Here is a 25231-nt window from a genome sequence, read left to right as displayed (position 1 = left end):
ATTCAACAATTATAGAGGGGGGTCCTTTAAAATATTAGCTAAAATTATTCTTGAAAACTACTAAATTTGTAGAAATATGAGTAAGTTATAATTGTTTGAATACTGTCCATGACTGTCTCAAATGTTACGAATAATGTTCTACAAGTTCTGATATGATATGATATGGAAGGTACATTCAACAAGCTTGAAACAATATCGTAGCTGAGATAAGATGTGACATAGGGAGTTTGAACGTGGGACAAAAGTCATGGGATGGTTAATTAATTTGGAGTAATTGATTAATGTATAATTAACCAATCGCCTGTTAAGTGACTGACACTTTCCTGAACAAATCAAGGGGGTCTCAGCTGAGAATTAGGATCAATGAAACTAAGTAAGGGGCTAAACCCTGGGGCGTCATTCTCCGCTGGCGGAAGTCTCCGTTTTGCCGGCGCCTGGGGGTTTCCCGACGGCGTGGGGCTGCCCCACAATGGGAAACCCCGTTGACCGGCCGGTGTTACGGAGACTCCCGCCGGCCAGTTGGGGCAGAAATGTGGCGGGGCGGGTAGGAGAATTTCGCCCCAGATCTGGGGCGAGATTCTCCGACCCCCCGCTGGGCCAAAACGGCGCGATGCCCAACTGATTTGCGCCGTTTTGGGCGCCAGTCGGCGGACATCGCGCCGTTTCCGGAGAATTTCGCCCCAGGATTCCCTTAAGAATGAGGGGCGTCATTCTCCGACCCCCCGCCGGGTCGGAGAATGTCCGTTGGCCGCCGTGAATCCCGCCCCCGCCGAAGTCTCCGCTCCCGGAGATTGGGTGGGGGCGGGAATCCGGCTGCGCCGGTTGGCGGGACCCCCCGCTGGATTCTCCGGCCCGGATGGGCCGAAGTCCCGCCCAGGAATTGCCTGTCCCGCCGACGTAAATCAAACCTGGTATTTACCGGCGGGACCAGGCGGCGTGGGCGTGCTCCGGGGTCCTGGGGGGGGGGGGGCGCGGGGCGATCTGACCCCGGGGGGTGCCCCCACGGTGGCCTGGCCCGCGATCGGGGCCCACCGATCCGTGGGCGGGCCTGTGCCGTGGGGGCACTCTTTCCCTTCCGCCTCCGCTACGGCCTCCACCATGGCGGAGGCGGAAGAGACTCTCCCCACTGCGCATGCGCGGGAAACTGACAGTGGCCGCTGACGCTCCCGCGCATGCGCTGGGAAACTGACAGTGGCCGCTGACGCTCCCGCGCATGCGCTGGGAAACTGACAGCGGCCGCTGACGCTCCCGCGCTTGCGCTGCATTTCCACGCCAGCTGGCGGGGCAACAAACGCCATTTCCGCCAGCTGGCGGGGCGGAAATCCCTCCGAGGTCGGCCTAGCCCCTCAATGTTGGGGCTAGGCCGCCAAAGATGCGGAGACTTCCGCACCTTTTTGCCGGCGCGATGCCCGTCTGATTGGCGCCGGCTTTGGCGCCAGTCGGCGGGCATCCCGCCGTTGGGGGAGAATTTCGCCCGTGATCCATCTAACTGATTTGCAGAGAAAATTATAGCTGTCGGAGAATAAACATTGGGCGTAATTCTCCCATCGGGAGTCTAAGTGCCGACGCCGGAATGAAAACCGGAGTGTTTCACTCCCACGTCAGAGCCCGCTCCCAGCCCCCTAATCTCCCGCCCCCGGGGGGCTAGGAGCGGTGTCGCGTCATTTACGCGCACCGGGCATTGGCGCCGTGTAAAAACAGCGCCGCGTAAATGACGCAGCCGGCGCCACATAAAAGACGCCACCCGCGCATGCGCGGGATGGCCGGCGCCAACCTGCGCATGCGCGGTTGCCGTCCTCCCCGAGGCCGCCCCGCAAGAAGATGTTGGATGGATCTTGCAGGGCAGCAGAGGAAAGGAGGTCCTCCTTCAGAGAGGTCGGCCCGCCGATCGGTGGGCACCGATCGCAGGCCAGACCCCTTTTGAGCACCCCCCCCGGTGCAGGACCCCCCCTCACCCCCCCACAGGCCGCCCCCCCCCCCCAGGGTTCCCGCGCTGTTCCCGCCGGCAGCGGCCAGGTGTGGATGGCGCCGGTGGGAACCTGTCGTATTGGGCAGGCCGCTCGGCCCATCCGGGCCGGAGAATCACCGCTCGCCCGTTACCAACGGCAAGCGGCGATTCTCCCAGCATCCAGCCGTGATTCTTGCCACGCCGGTTTGGAGGGGGTGGGAGAATCGCGTGCGGGCGTCGGGGCGGCGTGGCGGGACACGCGCGGCGCCCAGGCAATTCTCCCACCCGGCGTGGCGGGGAGAATTCTGCCCATTACTTTTAAAGACCTTTGTTGAAATTACTTTTAATTTTGTAAATCTGAAGTCACTTTTATCTTGAAGTTTTTGTTTCTACTTGGTGCTTGAGGACATTTCGAGAGACACGGGAAAAAGCACTTTCCAGTTAATTTTGTGTGAATGTACCAAAATGTGTTTTTAAGAAATAAACTTTGCTTTACATTCAATCACACCAGACTTATCTATGAGCGAGAGATAAGACAAATCTTACTCCTACCTTACAATATCCGGTAAGCATCAGAACCAATGAACATCAGGAGTATAGCAAAAACAATGACCAAACCAATTGACCTTGGCTTTCAATGCTGCAGAGGTTAAAAATGATCTTTAAGAAAATGCTGTCAAATCATGTCCGAACACATAAAGCTCAATGGATGAAACATGCAGTGCTCAGTGAAGTCCAGATCCTGTGGTTTCTTCAAGCACTCCAACACACACACGCCTCAGCTGATCACAGAGACAGCACCCGTAAGGGGACTCAAATATCTTGGCTCAATTATCTCACAATTTTGTAACTGGAGGTTGCAATGGAAAAAAACTTTCTCAGCGAGTACTGCAAATGGGACAGAATGAAATGGTGAATAATATTACCACGTTTCACCGGTTTTGTGTTGATCCACATTATTGGTCTCAGTACCTAAAATTCTTTGTTTGGTCACCAGTAGCTTATTAAGTAAATCATAATGTGTGATACCTTGTTCACCTCTACAGTTGTAAATGGTTTAGTTGTAAAATTTTGAAGCTCACTTCCGAAGAATGGTGATCAAACAGATAAGTATGATATTATAATCTTGCTCAATGCAGAATTGCTTCAATTCCCGTACCGGCTGAGGTTATTCATGAAGGCCCTGCCTCTCAACCTTGCCCCTCGCCTGAGGTGTGGTGACCCTCAGGTTAAACCACCACGAGTCAACTCTCCTCCTAAAAGGGGAGAGCAGCCTATGATCATCTGGGGCTATGGCGACTTTACCTCACATTGTAATTGTGTTCAAAGTACTTGTCCTCTATCTACTCAAGAAAATGGTGACAAAATGCCTTACTTCTCAATGAAGAATTGGAAAGCTCAATTCATAAATCAGCTGAGGAAATGTGGATGGAAAGTAATGGATTTTATTTTGAGGAAGTCAAAAGGTCAAAAGAAATGTTAAATATCCAACATTGTCTCGGTTATACATGTCAATTTTTTGTGAATATTGAATCTTGTTCTTTCCTGCCTTTTATGCTCAGACAGTTAAATAAAACCTGCCAAGAGTTAAACTGCAATCTATCCTGCTTTTCTAAGTAGCTGGCAGTTGACCTAATTTAAACGACTTGATGATAATCGATGGAACAAAATGAACTCTTGCGTAAAGATTTCATTTTCCTGGTTTCCTGCGTTGGAATTCACCTTTGGTCTCCTAGCAACAGGACTGCCTGACATGACCTTCCTTCTAGTTTAATGTCAATTTTTATAGACCCAGCACATGGATTATCCCGATTAATGAGTCTTTAGTTCACAAAATGACTCACAAAAACTACATAAACCCGTAAAATAAGGATACATTCCAAGAATCACAGCTTCAAGGCATTTAATTGGCAATGATTCGCGAGTCATTTCTCTGGCTGTGTCCATTAACCTGAGGAGTACAGGAATAGGAAGATAATTAATGACAGCAAAAATTTTTTAAAAACAAATGCTTCAAATGAGCAGCAAAAAAAAAGGAAACGAGGCATCACAGATCTGCAGCTTTGACATTTTCTCCATTCTCTGCAAAAAACTAAAACTAGCTGTGCTTGCACAAAACAGCAAGCTGGATGTTCAAGAGTAACTGGTAACGGAAAGCAATGCCTACTATTTCTGCACTGTTACGAATTACACAGAAAGAAAAACTTGCATTTATACAGCACCTTTCCCATCAGCAGGATGTTTTACAGGAAATTTGTTACTCTTGTTTCCACCCAATTTGTACACAGCAAGATTCCCCAAACAGCATCATGATAAATGCCCAGTTAATCTCACTTTATGAGACATAAATGTTGAACAGGGCTCCTCTTCAAACTGTGCTGATAGATCGCTTCTGTCAAACCAAACAGGCAGATGGAGCCTCAGTTCAACATTTCATCCAGAAGATAGCAGTGCCTTGAACAATCCAGTGTTCTCAAAGCAATGCACAGAGCAGTGGCCCAGAAATTGTGCTCAAGTTTTGGAGTGGGGCTAGAACCTTCAGACTCCAGAATTGAGATCGCAACAATAGACCGATGCTGACAAATATGTGCTCATTTAAAACTTTGTTCAATTTTTCTTGCCATTAAATCAGGTGGGTTGGAAAATGGGTGCCAGACCAGCCAATGTTTGTCGGCAGGTCGGCAAGGAACGTGATGCCTGTGTCAACATTCGAGATTAGGTTGGATAGGTGGGTGGAGAAAAAGGTCTAGAGAACAGGGTAGGCAAATGTGCTTAATTATTTGCTCAAGTGCAAGGCAAACACCGACACAGACCGGTTGTACTGAATGGGCTGTTTCTCTGATCTATTTCTGTGTACCTGGAGATAAATCAGATTGGAAATCATTATATATCCAATAGAACAATAGCAGCACAGCTCAGGTCCTATTTTTAAATGATTTATATGAATCTATAACTGAAACTTGTGCTGAGTCATAAGATTACTGACCTACTAAAGTAAGGCCGCCAGATACACACTGTTGTGAATATAATTTCAGTAATACATGTGTCAGTCCGCAGTTATCTTTTTGTCCAGTTAAGAGTCAAGGGAATAACCAAGCCAGGCTGGAACCAGCTGAACAAAGACCTGAATGTAACATTCTAACAATAACAGTGTTGGGATTCTATTTACATGAACAAGAGTTAATGATCAAAGACCTGGCTGGACCACATAAAGAACCACTGGGTCATGCTCTCACCTGACAAAACTGCTCACTATTTCAATATTATCCTGGAAAATAGGAACGTAGGACTTAGGAGCAGTGGGCCACTCAGCCCCGTAGTCTGCTCCACCATTCAATCAGATCTTGACTGGTCTGGTTGTGGCCCTGACTTTCCTGATTCTCCCCCATCATCATTGACTCCCTTGTCAATCACGAATCGATCTAACACAGCATTGAATAATTTCAATGACTCAGCCTCCACTGCCTTCTCAGAAAGGGAATTCCAGATGATCAATCCTCTGAGAGAAAAGAAATCTGGGCTGGATTCTTCCGCTCCGCCGCCGCAAGATCGCCATGGGCGGGACGTGGATATGTAAAGGTCCATTGATATTGGGCGGGAATTTCCGGTCGCCGGGCAGGCACGGCCGGAGAATCCCACCCTCTACCTTGAAAGAAAGACAACGTATCCATAAACTGTGTCTAGTCTACCACACAAGTGTAGCACTCTCCATCCTATCAAGTTGCCCCAGGATCTTATATGTTTGGCATACTTCTTCTAAACGTCAGTGAGTATGGACTCAACCTGGTCAACCTTTCTTCATAAAACAAACCCATTGAAGAGGTATGAGTCGACTGAACCTTCTTTGAATTGCTTCTAACGCAATTATATCCTTTTTCAAATCATAGAATTTACAGTGCAGAAGGAGGCCATTCGGAACATAGAGTCTGCACCGGCCCTTGGAAAGATCATCCCACTAAACCCACATCTCCACCCTATCCCTGTAACCCAGTAACCCCAACTAACCTTTTTGGACACTAAGGGCAATTTAGCATGGCCAATCCACCTAATCTGCACATCTTTGGACTGTGGGAGGAAACCGGAGCATCCGGAGGAAACCCACGCAGACATGGGGAGGATGTGCAGGCTCCACACAGACAGTGACCCAAGCCGGGAATCGAACCTGGGACCCTGGAGCTGTGAAGCAATTGTGCTAACCACTGTGCTACCACTAAACTGCTCAGCATCCAACTTCCATTCCCAGCTCCCGTGTTAACTGGCATCATTAACGGTCCTCTCTTCAGATACAGCTCCACTTTCCTTCAAATCTGCTGCCATCACCTCTCCACCTTGACCCCACCGATCTTGCAAACTACCATTCCAACTGCAACTACCATCACATTCCCCTTACCTCGCCAAAATCTTTCAATATATTGCCGCTTCCCAAATGTGTGTCTCTCTTTCCCAGAACTCCATGTTTGAATCCCTTCAGTGTAATTGCCAATACTGAAACTGCTTTTATCAAAGGTACAATGATGTCCGGTGTAATTGTGACGGAGGTAAATTTTCCCTCCCCCCTCTTGCTGTCAGCTGTCAAGATCTTAAGCTCTGGAATTCCCCCTTCTCTCTCTTTCTTTACTTCTTCAAGATGCTCCTTAAAATCTGCGTCTTTGGTCAACATTTTGGTCACCTTCTCCAATATTTCCTTCTGTGGTTTCGTGTCAGGTTTTGCTTTTAAGGCATTCCTGTGAAGCATCTTCCAAGAAAAAATGTTCTTATAAAACAGTAGCCTGGGTGGGTATATGAGTCACGTTTTTACACTTGACTGTTTCATAAACTCTACAGCATTTATGCCAAAAGCCCATTATTCCTCAGCTCTGGAAACTTCCTGGTTTTGTAAGACTGGAAAAGCGGCTTCCTTTTGGCCAATCAGGCCTCAGACTCTTTTTCTTACACCAATCAGGAATTAGCCTTAACAGTCAGGTGACCTTAGAGAGTTGAAGCTTCCACGTTTTCCAGTTTATGTGAGGAGAATGCAAGGTCTTGCACTTTTTGTGTCCAGTGGCATCACTTTGGAGTGTAAAAATGAAGTTCCTCTGTTTCAATTGCCTTGGTATTTTCCCCTTTACAATCAGTCACTGCACAAAAAGACTGAATGAAACCCGGGGCGTCATTCTCCGCCCCCCTAGAGGGTCGGAGAATGGCCGTTGGCCGCCCTGAATCCCGCCCCCGCCGGTTGCCGAAGTCTCCGAAGGGAGAAAAGTCGGCGGGGCGTTAATGTCGCCGCTGCCGCGGAGAATGTCACGGGTCTGCGCAAGGCAGCCGATTTTCGGCCTGCCGATATTCTCCCTTCCGGATGGACCGAAGTCCCGTCGACGTGATGACCGTTCACGTCGACGTGAATCAAACCTCCTTTTCATCGGCGTGACCCGGTGCTCCAGGCTCACGCCGACCAGCGTGGAGGTGAGTGACGGCCTGGGGGGTTGGCTCTGGGCAGGCAATGGCGTGGCCGCAGTCTGAATGCGTGAGGAGAGGTGTGTCTCGGGTTGTGTGTGTGTGTGTGCGGCCGGGGGTGGGGGGGGGGGGGTTTGGTTAGAGTAGGCTGGGCTCCGGGGGAGTGCCGGGAGGGGGTCCGTGCCGGGGAGGTGGATGGGGGGTCCGTGCCGGGGTGGAGGTTGGGGGGGGTCTGTGCCGTGCCGGGGTGGAGGTTGGGGGGGGGTCCGTGCTGGGGTGGAGGTTGGGGGGGGGTCCGTGCCGGGGTGAGGTTGGGGGGGGTCCATGCTGGGGTGGAGGTTGGGGGGGGGTCCGTGCCGGGGTGGAGGTTGGGGGGGGTCCGTGTCGTGCCGGGGTGGAGGTTGGGGGGGTCCGTGCTGGGGTGGAGGTTGGGGGGGGGGGTCCGTGCCGGGGTGAGGTTGGGGGGGGTTCCGTGCTGGGGTGGAGGTTGGGGGGGGGTCCGTGCCGGGGTGAGGTTGGGGGGGGGGTCCGTGCCGGGGTGAGGTTGGGGGGGGGTCCGTGCTGGGGTGGAGGTTGGGAGGGGGGGGGGGTCCGTGCTGGGGTGGAGGTTGGGGGGGGGGTGGGGTCCGTGCCGGGATAGAGGTTGGGGGGGGGTCCGTGCCGTGCCGGGGTGAGGTTGGGGGGGGGCCGTGCTTGGGCGGAGGTTGGGGGGGGGTCCGTGCCGGGGTGGAGGTTGGGGGGGGGGTCCGTGCTGGGGTGGAGGTTGGGGGGGGGGGTCCGTGCTGGGGTGGAGGTTGAGGGGGGGTCCGTGCCGAGGAGGGGGATGGGAGGGCAAGTGAGTTGGTCCACCTGGCCAGGTGCCAGCCTCCAACAGTTTGACCCATGCGGTCCATGCCACCTGGCTGGGGGGAGGAGGGGATATGGGCAATGATGACATGTCGTCGTTCCCCTCCCCCCCCCACCAGGCCGTCATGTTTTCAGATCATCCAGCGATGTTGGCCGCCGTGGTGGCAGCCGCTCATGTCTATGTTGCCCTGGATGAGGAGGTGGAGGAGGAGGAGGAGGAGCGTGCCAGAGAGGCGGCGCAGGCTGCCGCAGAGGGGCAGGCGGCAGCCGCCCAGGCTGGAGGGACACCTGACCGACAGGACGAGGAGGGGGAGGAGGACGTCGCGGCCCCACGGCAACGGAGGCACCCGAGGGCGCCCCATGTGTACCGGCCCCGGCAGTCATACCAGGACCTCACGGACCGGGAATGCAGGAGGAGACTCCGGATGAGCCGGGAAACCGTGGCACACATCTGCCACCTGCTGGCACACCTGTCACCGCGTGGCACTGGCGGGGGACACCCTCTCCCCGTGTCCGTCAAGGTTACGGTGGCCCTGAACTTTTATGCAACGGGGTCATTCCAGGCACCGAGTGGGGACCTGTCCGGCATATCGCAGACATCGGTGCACCGGTGCATCCGGGCAGTGACAGATGCCCTATATGCCATGGCGCACCGCTACATCCGCTTCCCCGTGGACCTGGCCAGCCAAGATGCCCGGGCCGTGGGTTTCTCTGCCGTGGCCGGGTTCCCCATGGTCCAGGGCGCGATCGATGGGATGCACGTCGCCGTGCGGCCACCTGCAGATAACAGGGCCGTGTTCACTAATAGGAAGGGGACCTATTCGATGAACGTACAGGTGGTCTGCGACCACCGCATGATGATCCTGCACGTCTGCGCCCGTCACCCAGGCAGTTTACACGACTCATTCGTGTTGTCGCGGTCATCCATCCCCGGCATGTACGAGGGACGCCATCCCCGGCTGAGGGGCTGGTTGCTGGGCGACAGGGGCTACCCATTGCGATCGTGGCTGATGATGCCTATACGGAGGCCACGCAATGAGGCGGAGAACCGCTACAATGATGCCCATGTAGCGACAAGGGGAGTGATCGAGAGGTGCTTTGGCGTGCTGAAGATGCGTTTCAGGTGCCTGGACCTCTCTGGGGGCGCCCTCCAGTATCGGTCAGATAGGGTCGGCCGCATCATTGTGGTGTGCTGCGTCCTGCACAACATAGCCCAGCAGAGGGGCGATGTGCCGCAGGCAGAGGTGGGCGGAGTGGAGGAGCAGCAGGAAGAGGCCCAGTCCTCCCCAGATGAGGGGGTTGGGGGCAATGGTCAGGGCAGACGGGGTAGACACAGGCGGGTGGCTGTCCACCGTTACCGGCTGGCCCAGCGGGCATGGGACAGACTGATAGACGCCCGCTTCACTGACTCGATGGGCGTGTGAATCGGGTAGTATGGCCACAGACCGTACACCATGGCAACAGCCGACCACCCACACCCCCCACCCATCCACCCACCCAGCACCCTCACCCCCCTCCCCAACCCCACCCACCCCACCCACATGCACACCACCACCCCCCCCATTGCCGATCCACCTGCGGCACAACGGGCCGGGCTCACAGTTGCGGGTGGACGCGTGTCTATCGCAGGCCATGGAGGATGATGACAAACCGCCCTGCAATGAGCTCCTGGCTCTACATCGTTGGACTATGTCTGACCCATGGCCACAGTACCACCATCCACCCGGACCATCCCTGCATGCGGCTGTGACACTGCAGCACACGGTCCCGTCCTCTGCCCGGGGGATGTTGATGGCGGCCCAGGGGGAAGGGGGCAGACTCACCTGGGGCTGAGGTAAGACCACCCCTCACACACACACTTGCGCTCAACGTACATGACACCCCCGCACACTTTGGACAGAGCACAAAGGCAGCTTCGGTAGGTGTAACATTGACTTTAATAACCAAAGGAGTTCATGCACGTGCCCTAGCCCCTAAAACACATCTGTGCCCTGCACCCGTGCCAACGTACTCAGTGTCTAATTGTTTGGCCTTACGGGCCCTTTGACTACGTCTACGTGGTTCCCCAGTCGGTACAGCAGAACTGGAGGTGGACTCCTGTGATTCCTGCCCTCTGACACTGGATCCCTTTGGCGGCCGTTTCCTGGGGCGTCCTGGCCTAGATGGGCCAGTCTGCGGCCCGGGCGACTGGGATGGCGAGCTGCCAGCCTGTCCTGCCCATTGCCCACCCGATGCACCTGGGACGGAAGGGGGGGGGAGTCCGAGGTGTCGCGGTTGTACCGGGACCTCCCCTACAGAGGGAGCCGGGACGGACCACACCACCTCCTCCTCCCTCGGGGTGCCCGATGGCCCCCAGGCCTCTACATGGGTGGGGGGATGCGAACGGACTGGCCATCCGACGCCCCCCCGACATCTGGCGCTGCCAGTCCTGGAGGCCCGTGCTGGTATCGACAGGGGTCTGCAGGTTTGCAGCCATGGAGCCCAGGGGGTTGGCAAACCCTGTCTGTGACAGTGCGACGCCGGCTCGCACATGGCCACTGGCGCCGATGCCCTCAGCGATGGCCTGCAGAGACTGGGCCATGGCCTGCTGAGACTGGGCCATGGCCTGCAGAGACTGGGCCATGGCCTGCTGAGACTGGGCTATGGCGTTGAGCGCCTCTGCCATCTGGCGCTGGCACTGGCTCATGGCCTCCTGTGAGAGGGCAGCCATTTCCTGGGCCACAGACGCCGCCTGCACGGAAGGCCCCAGGCCTCGCAAACCGTTCCCCATGTCTGACACCGTCGCACCCATTGCCTCCACCGCGGACGCCACCCGTGCGGTGTCGGCCTGGGTGGCACGCATGACCGGCACAACTCCCAGCTCCTGGATGCGGGTGGACTCCTCCCGTCCAAGCCGTCCACGGGCAAGCCGCCCGTCACCCTCTTCGCTCGTCTCCGGGTCGGTGGTTGCATCGGATCTATGTGTGGGTGTGGTAACTGCAGGAACCCGGGATCCATCTGGGCGGCAGATGTTCGCTTGGGCTGGGCTGCCCTCCGACCGCCCGGTCCCTCTGCTGCTCCTACCTCCACCTGCTGTACCGGGACGGCTGTGTTGTGCGCACCAGTGAGTGTACCAGACGCCTCATCACTAAAGTGCCCAACCGTGGTGAGTGTTTCTGCGATGGTGGAGGGTGTTGGTGACAGCAGTGGCGTTGTGTCGTGCTCTTCGTCCCACTCTGAGTCCATGGCACTTTGGGGTAGGGGTTCGTCTCCACCCATCCACTTTGAGTCACTGTCCGGTATTTCGTCTTCCTGGGTAGTGCTGTCCCGGGTAGGGGTGTCCTGGGTAGTGGTGTCCTGGGTAGTGGTGTCCTGGGTAGTGGTGTCCTGGGTAGTGGTGTCCTGGCTCGGATGTGACGGGGGCCTGTGGCTGCCCCCCTCGTCGCTGGGTGGTCGCTCCCGCACGTGACGGGGGTGTCGTCTCCCTGTTGCTCCAGGTCTCTCCGTCTCCCGTGGTGTGCGAGGGGCATCCTGCGGGCGTCGCATGCTGGAGGTCCGGGTCTCTCCGTCTCCCGTGGTCTCCGAGGGGCATCCTGCGGGCGTCGCATGCTGGAGGGTCCGGGTCTCTCCGTCTCCCGTGGTCTCCGAGGGGCATCCTGCGGGCGTCGCATGCTGGAGGGTCCGGGTCTCTCCGTCTCCCGTGGTCTCCGAGTGGCATCCTGCGGGCATCGCATGCTGGAGGGTGCGGGTCTCTCCGTCTCCTGTGGTCTCCGAGGGGCATCCTGCGGGCGGTCTGCATCTGCGGGGATGGGTGCCTGGACGTTTGGTCCTGCGATACACAATGATGCATGCATGGTTAGACATCAGGCAGTGATCAGGTGATACGGGGGAGGGGGATATAGGAGAGGGGGGATATGGGGACGGGCTGTCGGTGGCTCACTTGCTCGTACGCCCCCGACCTCTGCATCAGCAACCTCCCGGTCCTCAGGTCCGCCAGCCAGTTCCAGGGCCCTTTCCTCGTGTACGGTCAGTGGCCTCTCATCAGCGGGCCCTCCTCCAGTCCTCACATGCTCCCTATTGTTGTGTGCGCGCTTCTCCTGTGGGGGGGGGGGCAGGGGTAAAAGGCAACAGTGTTAGGCAGGTATATGAATGCACGCCATCGGTTGCGCGTGCATTGCAGAGGTTAAGGTTAGAGCTGGATTCACTTGGGGATATGGGGGAGGGGGGATATGGGGGAGGGGGGATATGGGGGAGGGGGGATATGGGGGATATGGGGGAGGGGGGCATATGGGGGAGGGGGGATATGGGGATATGGGGAGGGGGGGATATGGGGAGGGGGGATATGGGGGAGGGGCGATATGGGGGAGGGGGATATGGGGGAGGGGGGATATGGGGAGGGGGGATATGGGGAGGGGGATATGGGGGAGGGGGGATATGGGGGAGGGGGGATATGGGGGATATGGGGGAGGGGGGATATGGGGAGGGGGATATGGGGGAGGGGGGATATGGGGAGGGGGGATATGGGGGAGGGGGATATGGGGGAGGGGGGATATGGGGATATGGGGAGGGGGGATATGGGGGAGGGGGGTATGGGGGATATGGGGGAGGGGGGATATGGGGGAGGGGATATGGGGAGGTGGGATATGGGGAGGGGGGATACGGGGGATATGGGGAGGGGGGATATGGGGAGGGGGGATATGGGAGAGGGGGGATATGGGGAGGGGGGATATGGGGAGGGGGGATATGGGGAGGGGGATATGGGGGAGGGGGGATATGGGGGACATGGGGGAAGGGGGATATGGGGGAGGGGGGATATGGGGAGGGGGGATATGGGGGATATGGGGGAGGGGGATATGGGGGAGGGGGATATGGGGGTGGGGGGATATGGGGAGGGGGAATATGGGGAGGGGGGATATGGGGAGGGGGGGATATGGGGGAGGGGGATATGGGGAGGGGGATATGGGGAGGGGGGATATGGGGGATATGGGGGAGGGGGGATATGGGGGAGGGGGGATATGGGGGAGGGGGATATGGGGGATATGGGGGAGGGGGGATATGTGGGATATGGGGGGATATGGGGGGGGGATATGGGGGAGGGGGGATATGGGGATATGGGGGATATGGGGGAGGGGGGGATATGGGGGAGGCTCACCCTGCCTGCTCTGACGAGGTCGTTCACCTTCTTGTGGCACTGGGTGCCTGTCTGTGGTGTCAGGGCCACAGCGGTGACGGCCTCTGCCACTTCCCTTCACAGACGCCTGCTGTGGCGTGGGGCAACTCTGCGGCCGTGCCCGGGATACAGGGCGGCCCTCCTCTGCTCCACCGCGTCCAGGAGCGCCTCTACATCGCGTGACTCGAACCTCGGGGCTGAGCGACGGCCAGCCATCCAGTCGGGTGTTGCGGTCGGGTGTTCCGGTCCGGTGGGGGGAGCAGCGCGGCCTTATGAGCCGTCACGCCGTGCAGCGCGTATGACGCTGCACGGCGTGAACCACTGCGCAAGCGCGGATCCCGTTACGTCACTGCTAGCCCATTTCGGGCTGGAGACTATCGACCCATTTTTCCGACGTGACGCAAGTCGGATTTGCGCCATTTTTTGCGCCGATCGGCGGACTTTCCGCCGATAACGGAGAATTTCGCCCCCTATCCCAGTTTCGATCAATAGAAATGCTGCAATAACTCTAGTGGGGTGGAATCCAGACAGGTATACTGAAAAATAAGAGCCAGGTCATAGAATACAATATCGTCCCCGAATAAAATTAGATACACGAGTCTGATATATCATTGAGAAATAGCACGCCATCCTTTAAAATGGATACTTTGTTACATTTGTACCCAAGCTTGGATGAGATGATGACCTCACCTTGGATGTCAGATAAGAAACAAGACAATGGTCTTAGATTAAAGCAAAATACTGCAGATGCTGGGAATCTGAAATAAAAACAAAAAGTGGTGGAAAGAGTCCAAATATTGTAATTCAAGAAGGGAAATGGGGAAAAACAGGTAATTAAAGGAGTGGGAGAGAAATTATTGGAAAAGGTTCTGAGGGACAGAATTGATCTGAGGCTAGGATCAATCGAGGACAATCAACATGGCTTTGTCAAGGGGAGATCATAGATCATACAATGTAGAAGGAGGCCATTTGCCCCATTGCATCCGCACCGACCCTCTGAAAGAGTATTGCACCCAAATTTGCTTCCCTGCCCTATCCCAATAATCCCTTAACCTAATCTACACATCTTTTTTGAACACTAAGGGGCAATTTAGTATGGCCAATCCACCTAACCTGCACATCTTTGGACTGTGGGAAGAAACCGGAGCATCCGGAGGAAACCCATGGAGACACGGGGAGAACGTTCAAACTCAGAGACAGTTACCCAAGGCCGGAATTGAACCTTGGTCCCTGGTGCTGTGAGGCAGCAGTGCTAACCACTGTGCCACCCAAATGTCTAAAAAATTTGATTGAATTTTTCGAGGCGATGACTGGGTGTGCAATTGAGAGTAGTGCAGTTGATGCAGTCTACATGAACTTCAGTAAGGCTTTTGAAAAGGTTTCACATGCAAGAATGGTCAAGAATGTAAGAGTCCATGGGATCCAGGGAAATTTGGCAAATTGAATCCAAAATTGGCTTAGTTGCAAAGGCACAGAATCACAGAAAATACAGTGCAGAAAAGGCCCTTCGGCCCATCGAGTCCGCACCAAGTATGAAAAACACCTGACCTACCTACCGAATCCCATTTGCCAGCACTTGGCCCATTGCCTTGAGGCTGAGAGTGATGGTCGGAAGTTGTTTTTATGATTGGAAGACTGTGCCCAGTGGTGTTCCACACGGATCGGTGTTGGGTCCCTTGTTGTGTATATTAATGATCTAGATGGGAACGTAGGATGTATGATCAGTAGGCTCGCAGATAAAACAAAAATTGGTGGTGTGGTAAATAACGAGGAGGAAAGCCTCAGATTACAGGGCGATATAGACAGGCTGGTCAGGTGAGCAGAACAGTGGCAAATGGAATTGAAACCCTGAAAAGTATGAGGTGATACATTGTAGGAGAACTAACAAGGCAAGGGAACACACAATGAACGGGAGGACGATAGGAAACACAGAGGACCAGAAGGATCTTCGAGTGTATTCCAAAGATCCCTGAAAGTAGCACGACAGGTAGATAAGGTGGTTAAGAAGGTATATGGGACACTTGCCTTTATTTGCCGAAGCACAGAATAAAATAGCAGAAGTTATGATGGAGTTGTATAAAATGCCTGTTAGCTAGAGTACTGTGTGCAGTTCTGGTCGCCACACTATAGGAAGTGATTGCACTGGAAAAGATGCAGGGGAGATTCATCTAATTAAATGACTTCACAGTCATATGATCCACCCTGACTTAATATTCGTACCTCGCCAACATGATGCCACAACAGCTATATTAAAATACGGGAATCAGTCCAAGGGAACCTGCCAGGGGCGCCATGGTAAGTATAGCCGCCGGTGCGGGATGGGAGGAACATGCCCAGGCAGTGCCTGGCATGGGCTGGTACTACTTCTTGGCAGTGCTAACCTGGCAGTGGTAACTTGGCGGGAAGGGCTGATGCCTTTGAAGGGTTAGAGCCCCTAATACCTGTGTGGGAGGAGCGGTGGGTGGGGGCGAGGAGAGGCCCCTAATACCTCCGTGATGGTGGGTGGGGGGGCAGGCACCCCGATGATGGTTGAATGATCCTCCGTGTCTGTTGCGGAGGTGGGGGGGGGGGGGGGTTCATTTTCAGCGCTGATCGGGGCGCCATCTTTGATCTCTGTGGGGCTGGCTTTGCCGGCTCCATTAGGCCCCGCCCTGCCAGAGTGGCAGCGTAAACCACACCCCCAGACTTTTTGTGCACTGTGCCAGAAAATCTGGTCTGAAAAGTTGACTGTGCATCTGGAGAGATACATGTTGGTTTCCAGTCAGGTCTGACACTCTGACAAATTTTGGTAGAATTTTGCCCTCTGTTTTTATTTTACATGTCTTACGACTAGAAATATAACTCAACTACTGTATAAAGATCCATCCGATTACCATGGACTCCAAGTGACTGGGTTCACGTTGCAATCTCTGTGCTCGAAGGATATCATTGATGTGTCTAATGAATTCCCTTCAATATGATCTTAAGGGAACAGTTGTTAAAGGAACATCTGTGAAATACAGCACAGATTGTTCACAATCCCGATGCAGAATTCTTCACCCTCCCAGGAGGTTTGACAGAATTTCAGATGCTGACTTCTCGCTGGAGTGCCATTTAGATTGTTCGACCACTTGAGTTTCTTGGGCAAAGCTTTAGGTCACCACCTTTGCACTGCAGCTTTTTGGCTCCCCTGTTAACCTCAATGTATAGCTGAGGGCGAGAGAAAATTTGTGGCGTTGTGCTTGTAAAATCAATATCGACTGTGACAGACTCACATAGGGCCTGCAGCAACCTGTACCATGAAGTCATTACAGGTACCAAAACCAGAATTAAAAAAATTAGTTAAAAATAGATGAGAGTCGGAACATAATGCGATTTTCCATGTTGGTGCTGTGAAGGTGAAAAGAAAATCCTTGCAGTCCACTCAGCTTTCAGTTGCAAAGCAGAAGATGTATAAGATTTGAATCAGCTAGCTGTAGTGAGAGATGGTCATTCATCACATGGTGCTTCTCCAAGTGACTGAGTACTGATGCAGTATTGAACACTGCAATATCTACTCCAAACACAAAAGACCCAGGACTGCATTGCAGTGTAATTACAACTCAGTCTACTCACAGTGCAGAGATAAGGAATGATGCCTTATAGTGTCCCAGAAAGCTACAAGTAAATCTCCAGTCACCATTCCTTTTTATAGCAGTTTGGACGCAATTTCTTTGAAAGCCAGTTTACAGGAACAAAAAAAACACTGCCTCAAAGGTGAATGGGAATGTTGGCTTTTTTTCACATGGAGCCTGGAGTATAAAGGAGAGGAATGTTTCAGCTGGACAAAGCCTTGGTCAGTATACTATATTAAATTTACACAAGAATAACATTGGAATTTAATGCGTTAAATTATTAATGTGTCTTGTATTCCCCGGATTTAGAAGGCTGAGGGTGATCTAATCAATATCATGGACAGTACTGTGGTCATCCTGTCTGTGCTCTGGCCTGAGGGCTTTTCAACCTGTGGCCTCAGCTTTTAACTCCTTGCACATGATATTTCTAACAAAAGAAGTTAAAGATTCAATTGCGACAAAAAATCATTGTTTATCATCAGGGTATGCATTATAGCAAGTCGTTGCCTAAATGTGTACTTGCATTCCTGAAAAGTGCAACTTTAAAGGAAACAATATTAAGCAAATCGGATTTTCCCATGGCAACCAATGGGTAGAATTTTGCACTCTGTGCACAGAGTGCTGGTTGGGCGAGAAAACCGGCGTCCAGCCCTCCAACTGCACAGCTGAGCTTTCTCTCCATATTCTCTGGCACTCTGTGCACAAAGATTATGGAGATGGTTTTCGCCACCATTCTGGTCGGATGGACCTGATAGAGCCGGCAACACCAACTATGCAGAGATCGGGGTGCCATTTTTAAAAATATGTTTATTAAGAATTTTTAACACAATTTTCAACCATATAAACAAACCCCCCCCCCCCCCGCCCCGTAACAAAAAAGAAGAAAAAACTTGCATAGCAAGACATAAACATGGCAAGTCAATATGATACAGAACTTTGTACATTGGATTCCTCCCGTACATATCAGTTTTCCAGATCGTTTATGTTTTTCTTGCTCAGATGCCCCCCCGAAGAACCCCCCTTCCCTATCCCTCCCTCTTCCCCTCCCCCACAGAAAGAGATGTCCCCCCCCCTCCTCTTCCCCCCCCTCCTCCTCCTCCTCCTCCCCCCCCCCCCCCCCCGGGTTGCTGCTACTGTCGGCCGAACTCCATCTAACGCTCCGCGAGATAGTTGAGGAACGGTTGCCACCGCCTGGAGAACCCCTGCACAGACCCTCTCAAGGCAAACTTTATCCTTTCCAACCTGAGAAACCCTGCCATATCATTTATCCAGGCTTCCACACTGGGGGGCTTCGCATCTTTCCACACGAACAAGATCCTTCGCCGGGCTACCAGGGACGCAAAGGCCAGAATGCCAGCCTCTTTCGCCTCCTGCATTCCCGGCTCGTCCGCTACTCCAAATATTGCTAGTCCCCAGCTTGGCTTGACCCGGACTTTCACCACCTGAGATATTGCTCCCGCCACTCCCCTCCAGAACCCCTCCAGTGCCGGGCATGACCAAAACATATGGACATGGTTCGCCGGGCTTCCTGAGCACCTCCCACATCTGTCCTCCACCCCAAAGAACCTACTCAGCCTCGCCCCCATCATATGCGCTCTATGAACCACCTTAAATTGTATCAGGCTAAGCCTGGCACACGAGGAAGAGGAATTAACCCTACTTAGGGCATCAGCCCATAACCCCTCCTCAATCTCCTCCCCCAGCTCCTCTTCCCATTTACCCTTCAGCCCCTCTACCAAAGCCTCCCCCTCTTATTTCATCTCCTGGTATATCGCCGACACCTTGCCCTCTCCGACCCATACGCCCAAAATCACCCTGTCTTGAATCCCCTGTGCCAGGAGCAGCGGGAATTCCCTCACCTGCCACCTCACAAACGCCCTCACTTGCATGTACCTGAAGGCATTTCCCGGGGGTAGTCCAAATTTCTCCTCCAGCGCCCCTAAACTCACAAACGTCCCATCGATGAACAGGTCCCCCATTCTTCTAATCCCTGCCCGATGCCAGCTCTGAAACCCCCGTCCATCCTTCCTGGGACAAACCGATGGTTATCCCTGATCGGGGACCACACCGAGGCTCCCATTGCGCCCCTATGCCGTCTCCACTGCCCCCAGATCTTTAGCGTTGCTGCCACCACCGGGCTCGTGGTGTACCTTGTCGGCGAGAGCGGCAGCGGTGCCGTCACCAGCGCCCCCAGGCTCGTTCCTTTGCAGGACGCCATCTCCAACCTCTTCCATGCTGCCCCCTCTCCCTCCATCACCCACTTACAGATCATCGCCACGTTGGCTGCCCAGTAGTAGCCACTCAGATTCGGCAACGCCAGCCCTCCTCTATCTCTACTACCCTCCAGGAACCTCCTCTTTACCCTCGGGGTCGTGCTCGCCCACACAAATCCCATAATGCTCCTGCTTACCCTCTTTAAAAAGGCCTTGGTAATCACAATTGGGAGGCATTGGAATACAAAAAGAAACCTCGGGAGGACCACCATTTTAATCAACTGTACCCTGCCCGCTAGCGAGAGTGACAACATGTCCCACCTTTTAAAGTCCTCCTCCATCTGTTCCACCAGCCGTGTCAAATTAAGTTTGTGCAGTGTCCCCCAGCTCCTAGCTACCTGGATCCCCAAGTATCGAAAGCTCCTTTCCGCCCTCCTCAACGGTACATCGTCTATCCCTCTTCCCTGATCCCCCGGATGCACCACAAAGAGCTCACTCTTTCCCACATTGAGCTTGTAGCCCGAGAAGTCCCCAAACTCCCTTAGGATCTGCATGACCTCAACCATCCTCTCCACTGGATCCGCCACATACAGCAACAGGTCGTCTGCGTACAGCGACACTCAATGTTCCTCTCCCCCTCGGACCACCGCCCTCCATTTCCCCGACTCCCTTAACACCATTGCCAAAGTTTCAATTGCTAATGCAAACAGCAGATACAGCCGGAAATACTCCGACCTCCGCCGGTTCGTGACCACACTCACCACCGGGGCTCTATACAGGAGCCTAACCCGACTAATAAACCCTCCCCCGAACCCAAACCTCCTCAACACTTCCCAGAGATACTCCCACTCTACTCGGTCAAAGGCCTTCTCCGCGTCCATGGCTGCCACTATCTCCGCCTCTCCCTCCACCAATGGCATCATAATCACATTCAGTAGCCTCCGCACATTGGTATTTCGCTGCCTGCCCTTTACAAATCCCGTCTGGTCCTCGCGAATCATTCCCGGGACACAGTCCTCAATCCTCGTAGCTAACACTTTTGCATCTTAACAACTTAGCATCTACGTTGAGGAGCGAGATCGGCCTATACGATCCGCATTGCAGTGGGTCCTTATCCCGCTTCAGGATCAAAGAGATTGTCGCCTCTGACATTGTCGGGGGCAGGGTCCCCCCCTCCCTTGCCTCATTGAATGTCCTTCCCAGCAACGGGGCTAACAGGTCTACATATTTTCTATAGAACTCCGCCGGGAACCCATCCGGTCCCTGGGCCTTCCCTGCCTGCATGCTCCCCAGTCCTTTAACCAGCTCCTCCACCCCAATTGGCGCCCCCAAACCAGCCACCTCCTGCTCCTCCACCCTCGGGAACCTCAGTTGGTCCAAGAATCGTCGCATCCCCTCTTTTCCCCCTGGGGGCTGGGACCTATACAGCTCCTCGTAGATGGCCTTGAATGCCTCATTCACTTTCACCGCACTCCGCACCGTAGTTCCCCTTCCATCCTTGACTCCACCTATTTCCCTCTCTGCCATCCTCTCACCGAGCTGATGTGCCAGCATCCGGCTCGCCTTCTCCCCATATTCATACATCGCCCCCTGTGCCTTCCTCCACTGTGCCTCTGCCTTCCCTGTGGTCAACAGGTCGAACGCCGTCTGGAGATTTCGCTTCTCCCTGAGTAGTCCCTCATCCGGAGCCTCTGCATATCTCCTGTCCACTCTTAAAATCTCCCCCACTAACCTCTCCCTTTCCCTGCCCTCTCTCTTCTCCCTATGAGCCCGAATGGAGATTAACTCTCCCCTAACCACCGCTTTCAGCGCCTCCCATACTACTCCCACCTGCACCTCCCCGTTGTCGTTGGCCTCCAGATACCTTTCGACGCACCCCGCACCCTCCCGCACACTTCCTCGTCTGCCAGCAGTCCCACATCCAACCGCCACAGCGGGTGTTGGTCCCTCTCCTCCCCCAGCTCTAATTCCACCCAGTGCGGGGCGTGGTCCGAAACGGCTATGGCCGAATACTCCGTCCCCTCCATTTTCGAGATCAATGCCCTGCCCAGAACAAAAAAATCTATCCGGGAGTAGGCCTTGTGTACATGGGAGAAAAAAGAGAATTCTCTGGCCAGAGGCCTGGCAAATCTCCACGGATCTACTCCCCCCATCTGGTCCATAAACCCCCTGAGCACCTTGGCCGCAGCCGGCCTCTTTCCAGTCCTGGATCTGGAGCGATCCAGTGCTGGGTCCAACACCGTGTTGAAGTCCCCACCCATTATCAAACTTCCTACCTCCAAGTCCGGAATACGCCCCAAATACGTTTCATGAATCCAGCGTCGTCCCAATTCGGGGCGTATACATTTACCAATACCACCTCCGTCCCCTGCAACCTACCACTCACCATCACGTATCGGCCTCCGTTGTCCACCACTATGTTCTTGGCCTCAAACGACACCCGCTTCCCCACCAGTATTGCCACCCCTCTATTCTTCGCACCCTGCCCCGAATGGAACACCTGTCCTATCCATCCCTTTCTTAACCTGACCTGATCTGCCACCTTCAGATGTGTCTCCTGAAGCATGACCACGTCTGCCTTCAGTCCCTTTCAGTGCGTGAACACTCGGGCCCTCTTAACCGGCCCATTTAGGCCTCTCACATTCCACGTGATCAGCCGGACTGGGGGGCTACCCCCCCCTCCCCTCCCCTCCCCCACCCCCCTTGCCGACTAGCCATCTCCTATTTTAGGCCAGTCCCGTGCCCGCGTCTCCCGCTCCCTCCAGTCCCCCAGACGGGGAACCCCTGCCCCGACCACCTCTTCTGTTTTCAGTTCCCCCTCAGACATTGCAGCAGCAACCCTATTGTCCCCCCTCTCCCCCCCTCCCCTCCCCCCCTCCCCGCTAGATCCAAATCTGGCTCTTTTGCTCCCCCCATAATACTTCCGTAAGTCAGCTGACTCCTGCTGACCCCGGCTTCCCCCGCATTCCCGTTGACCCCCCCGTGTGGAAATCCCTCCTCCTCCTTGCGCTCCTCCATCCCCCCCCTTCCTAGCGCAGGAAAAAGCCTGCGCTTTCCTGAGCCAGCCCCGCCCCCTGTGGCGCAGCTCCTGTTGCGGCCTTATCTTAATTACCCCATCCCCGAGTCTCACCTCCCTCCAGCACCGACGCCCACATTCCTCACTGTCTCCCCATCAAAAACTCTTCCCCCATCCCCATCCATCGTCCCACCCGTAAAACATTCTTTACCCATATTTACAATCCTCTTTACATTCAACATCTCCCCCACTACCACAGACCCTCAGTTCGAGTCCAATTTTTCCGTTTGGATAAAGGTCCAAGCCTCTTCTGGCGTTTCAAAATAGTGGTGTCGGTCCTGGTACGTGACCCACAGTCACGCTGGCTGCAGCATTCCGAATATCACCCTTTTTTTATGCAGCACCACCTTGGCCCGATTGAAGCCAGCTCTCCTCTTTGCCACCTCCGCGCTCCAGTCCTGGTAGACTCGGATCACCGCATTCTCCCATCTACTGCTCCGCTCCTTCTTGGCCCATTTCAGGACTCTCTCTGTCCGCGAAACGATGGAACCTCGCCACTATCACCCTTGGCGGCTCATCAGCCTTGGGTCTCCTCGCAAGGACCCGGTGAGCTCCTTCAGCGAATGGAGCGTCGTGCAAAATTACGCCCCAACATCAGCCCCCTCCACTCCTTCGGGGAGACCCAGAATCCGGAGATCCTTCCTCCGCGACCTGTTCTCCAGGACTTCGAATCTCTCGGCCCACCGCTCGTGCAGCGCCTTGTGCGCCTCCATCTTCACCGCCAGGCCCAAGATCTCGTCCTCGTTCTCATTAGTTTTTTCCTTCACCTCTCGGAGCGCTATCGCCTGGGCCTTCTGGGTCTCCTTCAGCCCCTCAATTGCCAACAGCATCAGCGGCAGCACCTCCTTTTTAAGCTCCTCCACACAGCGCCTGAGAAACTCCTGCTGGTCCGGCCCCCATGCTGCTCGATCTCCGCCCTCCGCCATCTTGTTTTCTCCCCCTCGTTTCTGCCGCTGCTCCAAAGCCTCTTTTTATGTCCCTCCACTTCCAGATCCCTCCATAGACAACGGAAGGGGGACCTTACTTCACCTTCCCACACGGGAAGGGGCCCAAAAGTCCGTTCTAGCGGAAGCTGCCGAAAGGCTTAACTCCGCATCGCCGCAACGGGAAGTGCGGGGTGCCATTTTTAAAGACGCCTCAATCTGTGCTGAAAAAAATACCCCCCACAAGCACCGGTCAGTCCCCTGCCCCACGGATAAGGCGGACCCCCCTCCCCCTCCATAAGCACCGTGACAACAATCCGGGGCAAACCCCCCCCTCACAGATAGGGGGAACGCCCCCCAGCAGCACCAGGACAACATCGCCTCACAGAGAAGGCGGACTCCCCTACCCAATAGAGCTCCCCAGAAGGCCTTACCCTGGCACTGCATTCTCTTATCCCGGGGGCTGCACTTACCATTGTGCCCCCTGGCATGGCCCCCTCGATCGCTTCACATTTTTGAAAAGCAGTTGTGAACATTGTCAATGTGACAGTAATTCTAAATTTGGGGGGGAACATATGGTGGAGAAGCCTTTCAATTATATGATAGTTTGTTAAAATGTATTGAAGTGAGGTTCCCGCCCTTACCTTATGATATCACTGACGATGGGCAGGGAAATTGGAAAACGAGATATCGCCGGCGAGGATCTCGTTTTCCGATTCCCAAGGGATTTTGTACCCATATCGCCATTTGCACTCAAGGTTAGCCTCGGTGCAAAATCTCCCCCAATATAAATGCTGCAGTTATGTTCTGTAGGGCCTTTCTTATTAGATAAAAGATGAAAACATTATACCCTTTAGGTTCAAGTACTTTACATTAATAAATTCCAATATTCATCGATGAAATAAGCTTAAATAAACCTGAACATATAAAATATGCTGACTCTATTTACCTCTGGCTCACCAACCCCCCCATTGCTGGAGACACGGTGTTCTTTGGGTGACGGCTAATGGCTATTCAGGTGGTTAATGTTTATTGTTGAACAGCTGTAGGGCTGAGTAATATTTGATCTGCAGACACTTGAGTATCCCAAGCCGCTCTCTAATGGAAAGATGTCGCTATTGCTACTGACTATCTACCCTGCTCCACCCCACAGATTCTTTGGGCGTAATTTAATCAAAATGAAAATCAGAGTCTGTTCTGGGCAGGATTAGCTGGGTCATTCCCAGCACTTGTAGCCAGGGTGATACTGCCAGGGTGTCAGGCTGGCAGTGTCAAGATGCCCGGGTGACACCAGCGGTGTCAGGATGCCAGACTGACCAGAGGCCAACCAGCCGGAGCTTCCGATTGCCTGGGAGACCCCGCCAAGTACCATTCTGCCATTTGTCTCCTTGGCAAGGCCGGTCGAGAGGCCTCTCGTGGATCTACCAGCCGCGTACCGTTCCGATTCCTGCGGCATGCGGCCAGTAAATCGCGCCTTATAACCTCTTCTTCAGCTGCTTTAGTTTATCGTCACATTTTCTACCCTTGTTTCCTCCTCTCCTGAAAGTGGCAGCTTTTTGCAACTGTTTAGTTCCCCCACACTGCCACCTGGCACCTCAGCCACATTCCCAATCTTCACGAATGAGCTTCAATTGCAAGTGATGAAGCATATTCAACAGTGGTTGCATGATGGATCTAAAAACCCTGCTCCTTCCCCTCATTACTGTATACACGTGCGCACACAGAGCAGTAAACAGGAGTAGGGACCCTGGATCGTTTCCTTTCACTCTCATTCCCTGGTTCCAGAATGTCACACGTGAATGTATACTGCCATGATTTCATCGTAACTGTGTCAATGTTCGACCTATCACATTGCAACTGCACAATCACCCCAAGGACTGAAGTACATCAAGAATGCTAACTACCACCTTCTCAGGCTACTATGGATGGTAAATCCATTGTGCACATCCAGAGCACAAATTTTATAAACACACTTTCTTCAAGTTGCAAAACATGCTTAAAATGGTGCATGCATTTTCAGTGCTGTTTGAAGCTGCAGCTCATTCCAATT

General features: G+C 54.1%; 1 protein-coding gene across 1 annotated transcript in view; it reads right to left on the bottom strand.

Annotated features, from left to right (window-relative positions):
- Positions 1 to 25231, bottom strand: part of vash2 (vasohibin 2) — a 233509-nt gene that overhangs the window by 144834 nt on the left and 63444 nt on the right. The window contains exon 4 of the mRNA XM_072508879.1: positions 3825 to 3899. Within this exon, the coding sequence (XP_072364980.1) occupies positions 3825 to 3899 (75 nt within the window). The remainder of the gene's footprint in view (positions 1 to 3824; positions 3900 to 25231) is intronic.

This window comes from Scyliorhinus torazame, chromosome 1 (assembly GCF_047496885.1).
Source record: "Scyliorhinus torazame isolate Kashiwa2021f chromosome 1, sScyTor2.1, whole genome shotgun sequence".
Taxonomy (NCBI): domain Eukaryota; kingdom Metazoa; phylum Chordata; class Chondrichthyes; order Carcharhiniformes; family Scyliorhinidae; genus Scyliorhinus; species Scyliorhinus torazame.
Note: the sequence above shows the minus strand (reverse complement) of the source record. Positions and strands in the feature narration are given on the sequence as shown.